This window comes from Misgurnus anguillicaudatus, chromosome 19 (genome assembly GCF_027580225.2).
Source record: "Misgurnus anguillicaudatus chromosome 19, ASM2758022v2, whole genome shotgun sequence".
NCBI lineage: Eukaryota > Metazoa > Chordata > Actinopteri > Cypriniformes > Cobitidae > Misgurnus > Misgurnus anguillicaudatus.
The window spans coordinates 35,358,784-35,369,247 of NC_073355.2; the positions used below are offsets into that span (position 1 = coordinate 35,358,784).

Sequence of the window (10,464 nt, forward strand, 5' to 3'; positions counted from 1 at the left end):
AAACAGTTTATAAAAAAGACAAATCAGCTCCTTCCCATTAAAACTGCCCTGAAGCGAACCTAAATGAAAGCATGTTGCGTAATGCACTATATGTATACATTAGCATATCTGCGCTATGGCAAGCAGTGACATGTTTTGTAAAGTGCAATGAAGAGTAAAAAACATACTGGAGATGCAGGTCAAACAAACTGAATTTATTTATTGATCATCAAACATGCTTTGACTCATTAAACACATTAGGTCCAATCTGATCATTCAGACACGTTAACGAAAATCTGATTTCAGTCCAGTACAAACCCATGTAGTTTTTGTTAGCTTATACAACAAAAAACTAATTCAAAGTGGATAGAGCAAATAAAGTTTTTCCTGCTTTTCTGTAAAAATGTTTTTATGTGTGTAAATAATGTGAAACAAGATAACCCATGTGAAACGTGAGGGCCCTCATGAAATAGCCTAAATATTGTAGTATACTTTAGTTATTTAAACTTACCATATTAGCCAAATATTAAAGTATACTACAGTATAAGGTAGTTTCCAAATTTACTAAAGTAAATACTACAATATACCGTAGTACACAAACTTTAACGTACTACTGTTTACTGCACATTAATTTTCTACAGTATTTCTTGTTTATCTCTAATACAAACTAGGAAATTAAAACTGCCCTGAAGCGAACCTAAATGAAAGCATGTTGTGTAATGCACTCTATGTATACGTTATAGCATATCTGCGCTATGGCAAGCAGTGACGTGTCTTGTAAAGTGCAATGAAGAGTAAAAAACATACTGGAGATGCAGGTCAAACAAATTGGATTTATTTATTGATCATCACAAGTATAATAATAAAATACTCTCTTATCCAACATATCGTGCCTACTTAAATGCCAGTCTAAATACACACCACGTATAGTAAATATAAGAGCACAAACATCAGGTTGCAGATCTTATATTGAATGTCTAACCAAACATCTTTCAGTTAAAACATACTAGAATGAGCATTACTATTTAACAGTACTGTACCCTATAGTACCATAAGGATTTTAGGACACAAGAACAAACACAATCTGTAATTTTTAATATTTTTATTTCAAGACCATGCAATGGCCTTACATGGCCCCTGACGTTTACAGGTGAAGATCCTTCGTGGTTTCGTCCACATAGTACAAAATAACGTTAAGTTAAATGGAAAAGTCAACTAAAAAGGAAAAAAACAATCCTGCACAGCAGATCATGGTGCTCTAGTGTGATGCATGTATATTTAAACCCTGCTTCGTAAAAATAAAGTTACACAAGTAATAATGAACAGAACAGTTAACGATTAAGATAAGCAAATGTATTTACTGTGGGAACGCAGGTGGGGGCATGGGAAAGGGGGGCATGGACTGTGGCATCTGTGGGGGGTTAAAGGGGAACTGTGGAGGGGGGTGGCTCATGCCGTTCTGAACGCCTCCTTGGTTGGCGTTAAACTGCTGGCTCTGGTAACTTTGATTACCGTAACCACCAGACTGGCCGCCGCTAAAGTTTGACTGTCCATTATTACCGTAACCCTGGTTAAAACTGTTACTGCTGTTGTAACTTCCAGATCCGTTCTGAGGCTTACTGTTAAACACCTTCTTTTGTCCGTAAGAGTCGCCGTTGCGGTTGTCTTGGTTGTAGCTGTTGAAGTCCCGCCTACCGCCAGAGTGGCGATCGCGGCGGTCATCTCTAAACCCTCCACCTCGACCTCCCCGCGAACGACCTGCAACAGAAAATCCCAGTTATAGCGCGACACGAACTGAAGCGGGCACCATCACAAATTTAAAACACCAACTTGCAAGATGATGCGACAAAACTGCCTGCGGTTAAAGCCACAGTTCTTGTATCTCACCAATTGGATTTACCTCCTCTGTCTTCTGCCATCTGGATGAGTTTGGGGTTAATAGCTTGATTGGCCTCACGGAGGACAGAGACGAGGTCGTGTGCCTGTTTCATGTTGTTGGGCGTAAAGAAAGTGTAGGCTGTCCCAGTTTTCTGGCTTCGAGCCGTACGGCCGATACGATGAATGTAGTCCTCGGAATTGTTGGGGTAGTCATAGTTTATGACAAATTTGACATCCTCAACATCTGTTTGAAAAAAAATGAACGCGCCATGGCAGGAACAGAGGCGTGCGTGGGCACACCGCCACAGCGGCCAGGAAAAAAATAAGTTAGCAAGGGAAGCAATGAATTGTGGGACATTTACTTACCACGCTGAGGAAAGGATTGTTAATATCAGGATCATTAGATAGGCAGGAGCTCCAAATGATTTTTTTTTTATAAAAAAAATTGTCCCGGTTAAAGTCTATTCTTGCTACAAATGTGTATGGAACGCCTCAATTTTCCTCAACAAACTGCTGCATCTTGCCAAGACTCAACTTGCTCTCAAAAACGAGGCAGATTAAGGGCTTAAATTTGATACTACAGTACAGGCAAGCTTTCCAACCAACCGGTGCTCACTTGAAAAAATGATTCTCTTTGGCAGGACTCGACATGACTGAAGCCAGCGAGGAGGGAACGCATCAACCAGCCGGGTAATCGCATTCGGTGCGGAGGCATGAAGATTAAAGCAACTGCTCTCGTTGTAAGGAACAAAAAAAACCATAGGCCAATTTACTAAAGCACTTCCTGTTAAGAAACCTCAGACAACAGTCCTACCAATGACAGCCTTATAGCATCATAGTAGACAACGAAAGCTCTGGGCTGGGAAAATGCGAATATACAACAGTACAATCTGTTGCGCGAGAGCAGTTGCGAACAGGACGCAGTGCGACCACCCAGCGGACAATCACTTCTCCGTGGTATGCCATCACCCTGTGGGCCAACTTGCACTACGCCCAAACAGAGAGCTCCAAATCACCTCCGAATGCAATTTGATTGGCTGGCAGACAGGCAGAACTCCACAGGAGCTCCTAACCCCCTCCGGTGAACCTGGATGTGTCATGCCAAGGTCCTGCCTCCAAGACTGCACCTTCAGGTGAGAGGGGCTCAGAAAGGCACAGCAGTTAAAGATAGCAGCAAACTTCATAATAAGAGACAAGTCACCACTAATAAATTGTCACTTAAGATGAAAAGAAAAAGATGATAGTATTAAAACAAACCTAGGCCTCTGGAGGCAACATCTGTGGCAATGAGGATGGGAGCTTTGCCGTATTTAAACTCTGTTCAGGAAGAAAAATCAAGTTATTGGTAAGGAAGACGGGAAAATGGGATAATAATGATGCAAGATTCTTGGTGGTGAACGCATACCATTAAGCACCCAGTCTCTTTCCTGCTGGCTCTTGTCTCCATGGATACCCATTGCAGGCCACCTACAAAATAGGTAATGCAAATTAAATCCTTTGCATTGAGAACAAATTTAATCACATTAAAATGGGTGGCATAATGGCTTACCCATCCCTGCGCATCCTCCTGGTCAGATCATCACACCTTCTTTTGGTCTCTACAAAAATGATAGTCTTGTTCTCCTTTTCGCTCATGATTTCCTCCAGAAGACGCAGCAGCCTGAAAAGGTTCATTATATAACACTGTGAAACCAATCTTCATTATGTATGACAGCACAATAACCCTAAACCGTGTGCCAAGTCAAGCCAACTCTAAGATTATCACTTACTTATCCTCTTTTTCTCCATCATTGCAGACATCAACAATCTGTAGGATATTGTGATTAGCGCTGAGTTGAAGAGCACCAACGTTGATCTGCACATACTCTTTGAGAAAGTCTTCGGCAAGCTGCCGCACCTCTTTTGGCCATGTAGCGCTCCACATCAGGGTCTGCCTATCAGGCTACAGGGAACATGAGACATTACGATGTTGTTTTCCTACTAGAAATGCTAAATTATAAATCAGGCATCTCTTCATGCAATTTAATAATATATAACCTATACAGCATTGGGACAAGTCAAAAGGATGAACCATGTAAGCACATACCCTAATTTGGTCCACAATTTTTCTAATCTGAGGTTCGAAACCCATGTCCAGCATTCTGTCGGCTTCATCCAGCACAAGATATGTGCACCTGCGCAGATTTGTCTTTCCAACCTCCAGGAAATCGATAAGGCGGCCAGGGGTGGCGATACAGATTTCAACTCCCCTCTCCAGATCCCGGATTTGTGGCCCTTTGGGAGCTCCTCCGTAGATACAGGTGGATTTGAGACGAGAAGCTTTGCCGTACTCTGCCGCCACCTGCTGGACTTGTTGTGCCAGTTCACGGGTGGGGGCTAACACCAAACACTATTGGGAGAAAGACGTCATTACCAGACTGGTCTAAAGAGAGACACTTGTTACTCAGAAGAAAGGGTCAACTTACAATGGGTCCATCTCCGTGCTCCAGGAATGGTTGATGGTTGATGTGAACAATAGCAGGGAGCAAGTACTGTAGACAAAAAAACTCGTTAAAACCAGTTTAAACTTGTCACACATAGGAAACTGCTAAAGAGATGAAGACACCTACTGAAAGTGTTTTCCCAGATCCGGTCTGTGCAATGCCAACCATGTCTTTACCACTAAGTGCCACTGGCCAACCCTGTGATTGGATGGGTGTTGGCTCAGTCCAGTTCTGTTTGTTAATGACATCCATTACGTAGTTTGCAAAAAAAGACACAATCGATCAAGTAACTTGCAAATATTAATACAAACCATTTAGAATCACAATCAGACATCAACTTACTTGGAAAATTTGCTTCAGTGAACTTCACAATGGGTTTGGGACATTCTCTTCCCTTCACTGTAATCTCTTTAGTTCTTCTGTAGTGGTCAACTTCTTGCTAAAATACATAACACACCAAGTCAGCTTTATAAGACATACCTTAGAAGAAACATTAAAGACACGCATACTGTGTCCAGGGCATGGTTTACTATAAAAAGGTACACATTTATGACATGCACCACTTTACGGTATAAAACCCATTTTAATACTCATTTTTGCTTGGGCATCTCAAGCTTGTACAATGGGAGGTGGGGTAACAGTCCGTATAAAATCCGTTAAAACTCAAGATACTTGGCAAATTTTATTTCCAAAACGTTTCCCAATAACAAATTTAACATATGTAAATTTTGGGATGTTAGGATAATTGAAAAAAAGGGTTGTCCAACAATCTGGATGTTCTCAAATGTCAAGGTAGTACAGCCTTTAAAAAAAAAAAAAAAAGTAAACATGATATAAAACCATCCATTGAATGCCAGGTGGTTTTTATGGCTAAATGAAAAATGTGTTAATTTCTCTCAAATATTGAAAAAAAGCCATTTTAATTTGTGTCAGGAGGTATAACCAAAGTGAAGAATTAAAATGTTTAAGTAGCATTTTCTTTGTATTTAAAAAGTACATTTATGACACTGTCACAGGCAAAAACTTAAATACTACAATCCAAGTAAAAGTCTGTTAAATGTAAATTCATTGCAAATGTCAGGTGGTGCAACTACTAAAAATGCCCACAAGAGGAAAAAGCTTAACAGTTTAAATAAGCTATTAATTTCCGTTTTAATGAATGCAAGTTAAAGTCGGTTATAACTGTTATTATACTTAGAAAGCTATACTTATTTTCATCATTGTTTTAACAGGATTTTAATTTAAAATGCCACTATCACAAAAAAACACACCATAACACAGGGATATCATTAAAACATAACTGGCAAAAATTCAATACTTGGTTGTACCACCTGACATATTTTTGAATGGGGATATTAAATATTGTGAAAACAGTAAAAAAAAGTGTGTTCAGTAACACTTTTTAAACATAATCTCTTAATCAAAAATATTAATTTTATCCTTTTTAAAAATGTTTTTAGGAGCTCGTTGAACCACAAGTACAGAAAAGGAAAATGATAGGAAAAATATGAACCCATTATAAATATATACACAACAAAAACTCGCTCCACGTGGTTCGAGTATACGTACAATTGATCGTCGAGCGACGTCATGGTTTTCCCTGTAAAAGTTCTTCTCAAACTTGGGAAGTTCATCCAGGTTCCAGTGTTTTTTCCTCAGGCGGTCACCTGGATTGCCAAACTTCTTCCCTGGAGGTGGTCCATTTCTGCTGCCTCCAAAACGTGGGGGTCCATTGCTGTAACTATTAGCACATGAAACAAGTTACAAAAAAATTCGTTTACGTATAATGCTACAGTATCAAGAGATATTATTATGTGCAGTGACACAGCACGGCAAAGAAAGATAACCTCCGCATACTGATATTTACTGACGGTACTCAATCCTTCAAAGATCCGCGTGGAAATAACAAAAGATTTATTTTGAACGCGTATTTTATTTAAAACCTAATTAAACGGGCACAAGAAAGACCAGAAATTGTGAATAATAGATTACTATATCTCGAGTTTCAGGCCCCATCGAGCCATTTTTTAATGCGCCACGTTTTAAAGCCGCTGCCATTTTATCGCTTACCGACAGGAAACAAAGAGGAAAAAACCGGCCGGCATTTTATAACATCAGAACCTCGTGGCTCAACATGTCTTTATGCCAATAAAAACAAAGATATTCGTATAAAAACAACTCGAGATATACGACGTATTTTAACGTTTTAGCGTGCATATAAAAGCATTAAAAATGGCAGACGGTCTTCGTCCGCCATTTTAACTGGTTAGAAGCGCATATCTCTTTATCTTTGAATTCACTAGCAAAACACGATCCTGTTTTATCCTAAACAAATTAATTATATAACAATAAAATGTTCGTTAAATCGAGTCAACCGTCGATTGTTTTCCCACGAATCCAGATATATCCAGATTAAGCTGTCTAATGTACAGATATTTCACTCGACGATAAAACAAACATCTTACCCTCTGTCACGGCCACCGCGGTCTCTGTCTGAATATCCAGGCATATTGTAATCGGAAAGTATAAATTTAAAATCAAGTAATTGAGCGTTATTTCGTAAAGCTGTGGGATGATGTCGGTGAACGCCGCACACAGCCTGATCTTCACAGCCTTTATAGGAAAGGACGGGACTTCCGGTAAATCGCTGACGTCAATTCGAATGCATCGTATCTGCGCATGCGTACACGGGGAGATGGGGGTGAAATTACGCGTTAAAAATCAAGAATTAAACACAGTGATGGTACCAGATTGTAATATCTTCTTAGTTGGATACATACCGTGTATATACATTGTAACGTTACTTGTGGGTACTTAAGAAATAGCTTGAGACATAACGTTAATAGCTTCGTACTGTTACCATGCTTTGAACAAAAGCCCACATGGAAAAAAACAGACATCTTTAAATGTCTCAAAACTAAGCTTTCCAAAAATGTGACATTTCTCAGTATTCTTTAGAGATGTGGCATTGAGTCCATTATACATAGGACTTTGTGAAATAGTGTTTATAAGGCATCATGGTGATGAACTTTGAGAGAATGCCCAAGGTTTAGGTTTTTATGACATGCACGCACGCACGCACACACAGTTTTATACATATAAAGCTATAACCCAAACACAAATCTGCAAACTGTGCAAGGAATAGCTTTAACCTCCTAAGACCTGGGGTGTATTCCAGAAAGCTGGTTATGTGCCTTACCCGGGTAAGTTTAGGAGTAAGTAAGCGGATAACTTCTGCTTTCGGTTCCAAAAACGGAGGTAACTTTCGGGTTATGTAAGTAATCATAGCAACTGACTCTCTGAAGATAACCTGCTCCGGAGCAGGTTATGTTGCAGGGTAAGTTCATTTTAGTTAATGAAACGAGGCTCCGGAGGATGTCTGCGCATGCGTGTACATATGATGAGCATGCAGCGGGCGTGGAAGCATGTATTTTGCATAATATTACAATGTTAAAGCATTTAATTTAATACATTTAGAGTCGCGAATATTTATTGCTGACTTAGAAAATGTATGATATTTTCTTTAAAGAATTGTTTTTTTAATAACATGGATTGATATTTGTGATTGGATTAATTACTATACATTTAGTTATGCCTATTATTAATAAAAATTGATTCATATTTGTGTTCGGACTAAATACTAGTAAATAATTTAATTATGTCCATTATTAATTTCTCCAAATATCAGTGGATGTATGAAACACAATTCCATCAGTTAATTAATGTTAACAATAAAGTACATTTTCATATCAATTTTGTCAAATCATAAATAACCTCATCTTTCACTTACTAGATAATTTGAGATGAATCTAAAGTTCTAAAAAATATGTGTGCAAATACATTATCATTATTGAGCTAGAAATCTTAACATATGTTACTTAAGTGACAATGTGGCAAAGTTACAGTAAATGGGTATAACAAATAGAAACACATGATGCCCATCATAATAATAATTACTGAGGAACAGAAGTTACCCCTGCCTGCAGTCTCTGGTCTGTGGCATGTGCATTTAACACTGACCCATAGAATGACACAGGTGAAGCACAGACTTAATTAGGTGAAACACCATTAAATCACAGACATGGCATAGTGGTCAGACATTTACTATTATCAGTTAGATCATGTACACAATGAAATGAAATTATAAATATATATTTCATAGTATCATATTTATTTCTTTAACATGCAGATCCGCCCTCTCTCTACATTTGATCTATAGTTGGTGTTTTTCTAAATCACCTTTATTTCTTTAAAATGGGCCTTTTGTAGATGCTCTCCAGAGCTATCATTTTTGAGCAAAGGGAAATTTAGATATTTGCATATATTAGATGATAAAGGACATATTACAACATGTTACTATTGACACTAATGTAACATTTCTATTCTCCAATTCTTTCACAGCAGATCCTAATGGTCCAATGCAAATGAAGTGTAATGAAAAGCATTACAATGTAGTGTAATGAAAAGCATTACACAACATTATTGAAAATCTGTAAGGAGTGTAAGGAAGCTTTACAAATAAAAGAGGGTGCATTAATCTATCAGCTATCAGTAAATGTTAAAAAAGATGGTGACACAGTGTCATACAAGGAAAGTCCTAAAACTATACAGGGTCACCCAAAGGAGCAGAAGTAAAATAAGTACAATATAGTGAATATTATCATAATGCATTTTATGCCTACACAATACAATCATATCTAAAAAAAAAACATTTAAACTTATGACAGATTTGCACTTTATGTGCCGAAACCCTTATGGAATTAACCATGGTTTTATTGGTGTATGGTTGTAGTAACCATGTTTTTTTTTGGTGCATTGATTACTATCAGCAGAACCATGGTTTTACTACACTAACCATGGTTTAACTATGTTTTTTGAAAACCATGGTTATTTTGTGGTTACCATGGTTTTACTGTAACCATGTTTTTTTACTGTAGTAAAACCTTTGTTACTTTTCACAAGGGAAAAGATATTCATAATTCATATGTTTACAATCATATATAAAATCTATGATTATTTTTACTATATTAATTATTTTAGATTGTTTTAGATTATTTTAAATAATATTGTGTGTATTTTCGTTAAGACACATACAATATTGGACTTAAATGGGGTAAAATAGGTTCGTATTAATTATTTAATTAATTTTATCTGTTTTGTAATCACGCACTTTTAACCCGATTATAAAACGTTGATTTTGCCAGAAAATATTGGTTTATAATGTTATTTCTCATTTAAAAACTTTTAAGTTCTCTGACGTTTCCATGGTGACTCGTGAAATCTGCGATCCATTGACAATGCCTTTATGTTGTTACCGTGAGCGCGCTTTAACTCTGGGTTACTTTCAGCGAGTTGATTGAACTAACTCTTAAACTGTGTTTTGGAACCGACATACCCCGAGTAAGCAAGTTTGGGGTTGATCAACCCAAAGTTCGGGGTTAATCTGATGGTAAGTTAACCCTGCTTTCTGGAATACACCCCTGGTGAGTCCATATACGTGGACTTCAATTTTTTTTGTTTATTTGCACCGTAATACTTATTTTTGTGTAACTGGAACATGTTGTACACAAACATGGACAAATATGCTTCATGTTCTAAGAAAAATATTTGTTTATTATATTTATTGGTTCTTCCTAAACTCAAAATAGCTGGTAGAAATCTGGAAAAAAAGACAAACTAAAGCTCTAGCCTTAGGAGGTTAAACACATCTATAAATGTTTGTTTACAAATTAAACTGTCAATGTGAAAAATAATGTATATGGTTTAGTTTGTGTGTAGTCTACAAAAACAGAGATTACGTTAAAGAATCTATGATAGGAATAATAAAAAATAATGATAATGAATAAAGAAATACAATTCTGTGATTTGTGTTATATAACCTCATGTGGCATCTAAAGTAGCCTTTATCTTGGACTGAGAAATGGACGGTCTTGGTCTGACACCTAGAATACTTGCTAAAATGGGGATATTAACACCTCACCTGCCTTTTTAAAACGAAGCCCAATTTCTTTGTTATTTTAATTGGGAAAACAGCTACCTTTGTTCCAAAACCATGCTTAACTATCCACCTTGGAATCACAAAAGGACTATGAGGCATGGGCCCAATATGTAGCATTTAATTCCT

The 10,464-nt window shown here is 37.5% G+C and overlaps 1 protein-coding gene across 2 annotated transcripts; it reads right to left on the reverse strand.

Annotated features, from left to right (window-relative positions):
- Positions 1-1,066: 1,066 nt before the first annotated feature.
- ddx5 (DEAD (Asp-Glu-Ala-Asp) box helicase 5) lies at positions 1,067-6,970 on the reverse strand. 2 transcript variants are annotated; one of them, XM_073857565.1, is made up of 12 exons: positions 6,806-6,969; positions 5,910-6,081; positions 4,683-4,779; positions 4,467-4,600; positions 4,323-4,388; positions 3,944-4,246; positions 3,627-3,799; positions 3,407-3,517; positions 3,263-3,324; positions 3,115-3,174; positions 1,880-2,101; positions 1,067-1,737 (listed from the first exon to the last, which is right to left on the reverse strand). In XM_073857565.1, exons 1-12 carry the CDS (start codon positions 6,847-6,849, stop codon positions 1,337-1,339), a joined length of 1,845 nt encoding a protein of 614 aa, XP_073713666.1. In that variant the 5' UTR covers positions 6,850-6,969; the 3' UTR covers positions 1,067-1,336. The 2 variants fall into 2 exon arrangements, with proteins under 2 accessions (XP_073713666.1, XP_073713667.1); XM_073857566.1 differs by having other exon boundaries at positions 1,483-1,737; positions 1,867-2,101; positions 6,806-6,970.
- Between the last annotated feature and the right edge of the window lie 3,494 nt (positions 6,971-10,464).

What these genes read in the sequence shown, in the direction of transcription:
- ddx5 (XM_073857565.1), bottom strand. Translation starts at nt 6,849, where the DNA reads ATGCCTGGATATTCAGACAGAGACCGCGGTGGCCGTGACAGAGG. An exon ending in ACGTCGCTCGACGATCAATT is followed by an intron (nt 4,780 to 5,909) that starts GTACGTATACTC and finishes TATGTATTTTAG; the next exon opens with CAAGAAGTTGACCACTACAG. An exon ending in AAGAGACTGGGTGCTTAATG is followed by an intron (nt 3,175 to 3,262) that starts GTATGCGTTCAC and finishes CTTCCTGAACAG; the next exon opens with AGTTTAAATACGGCAAAGCT.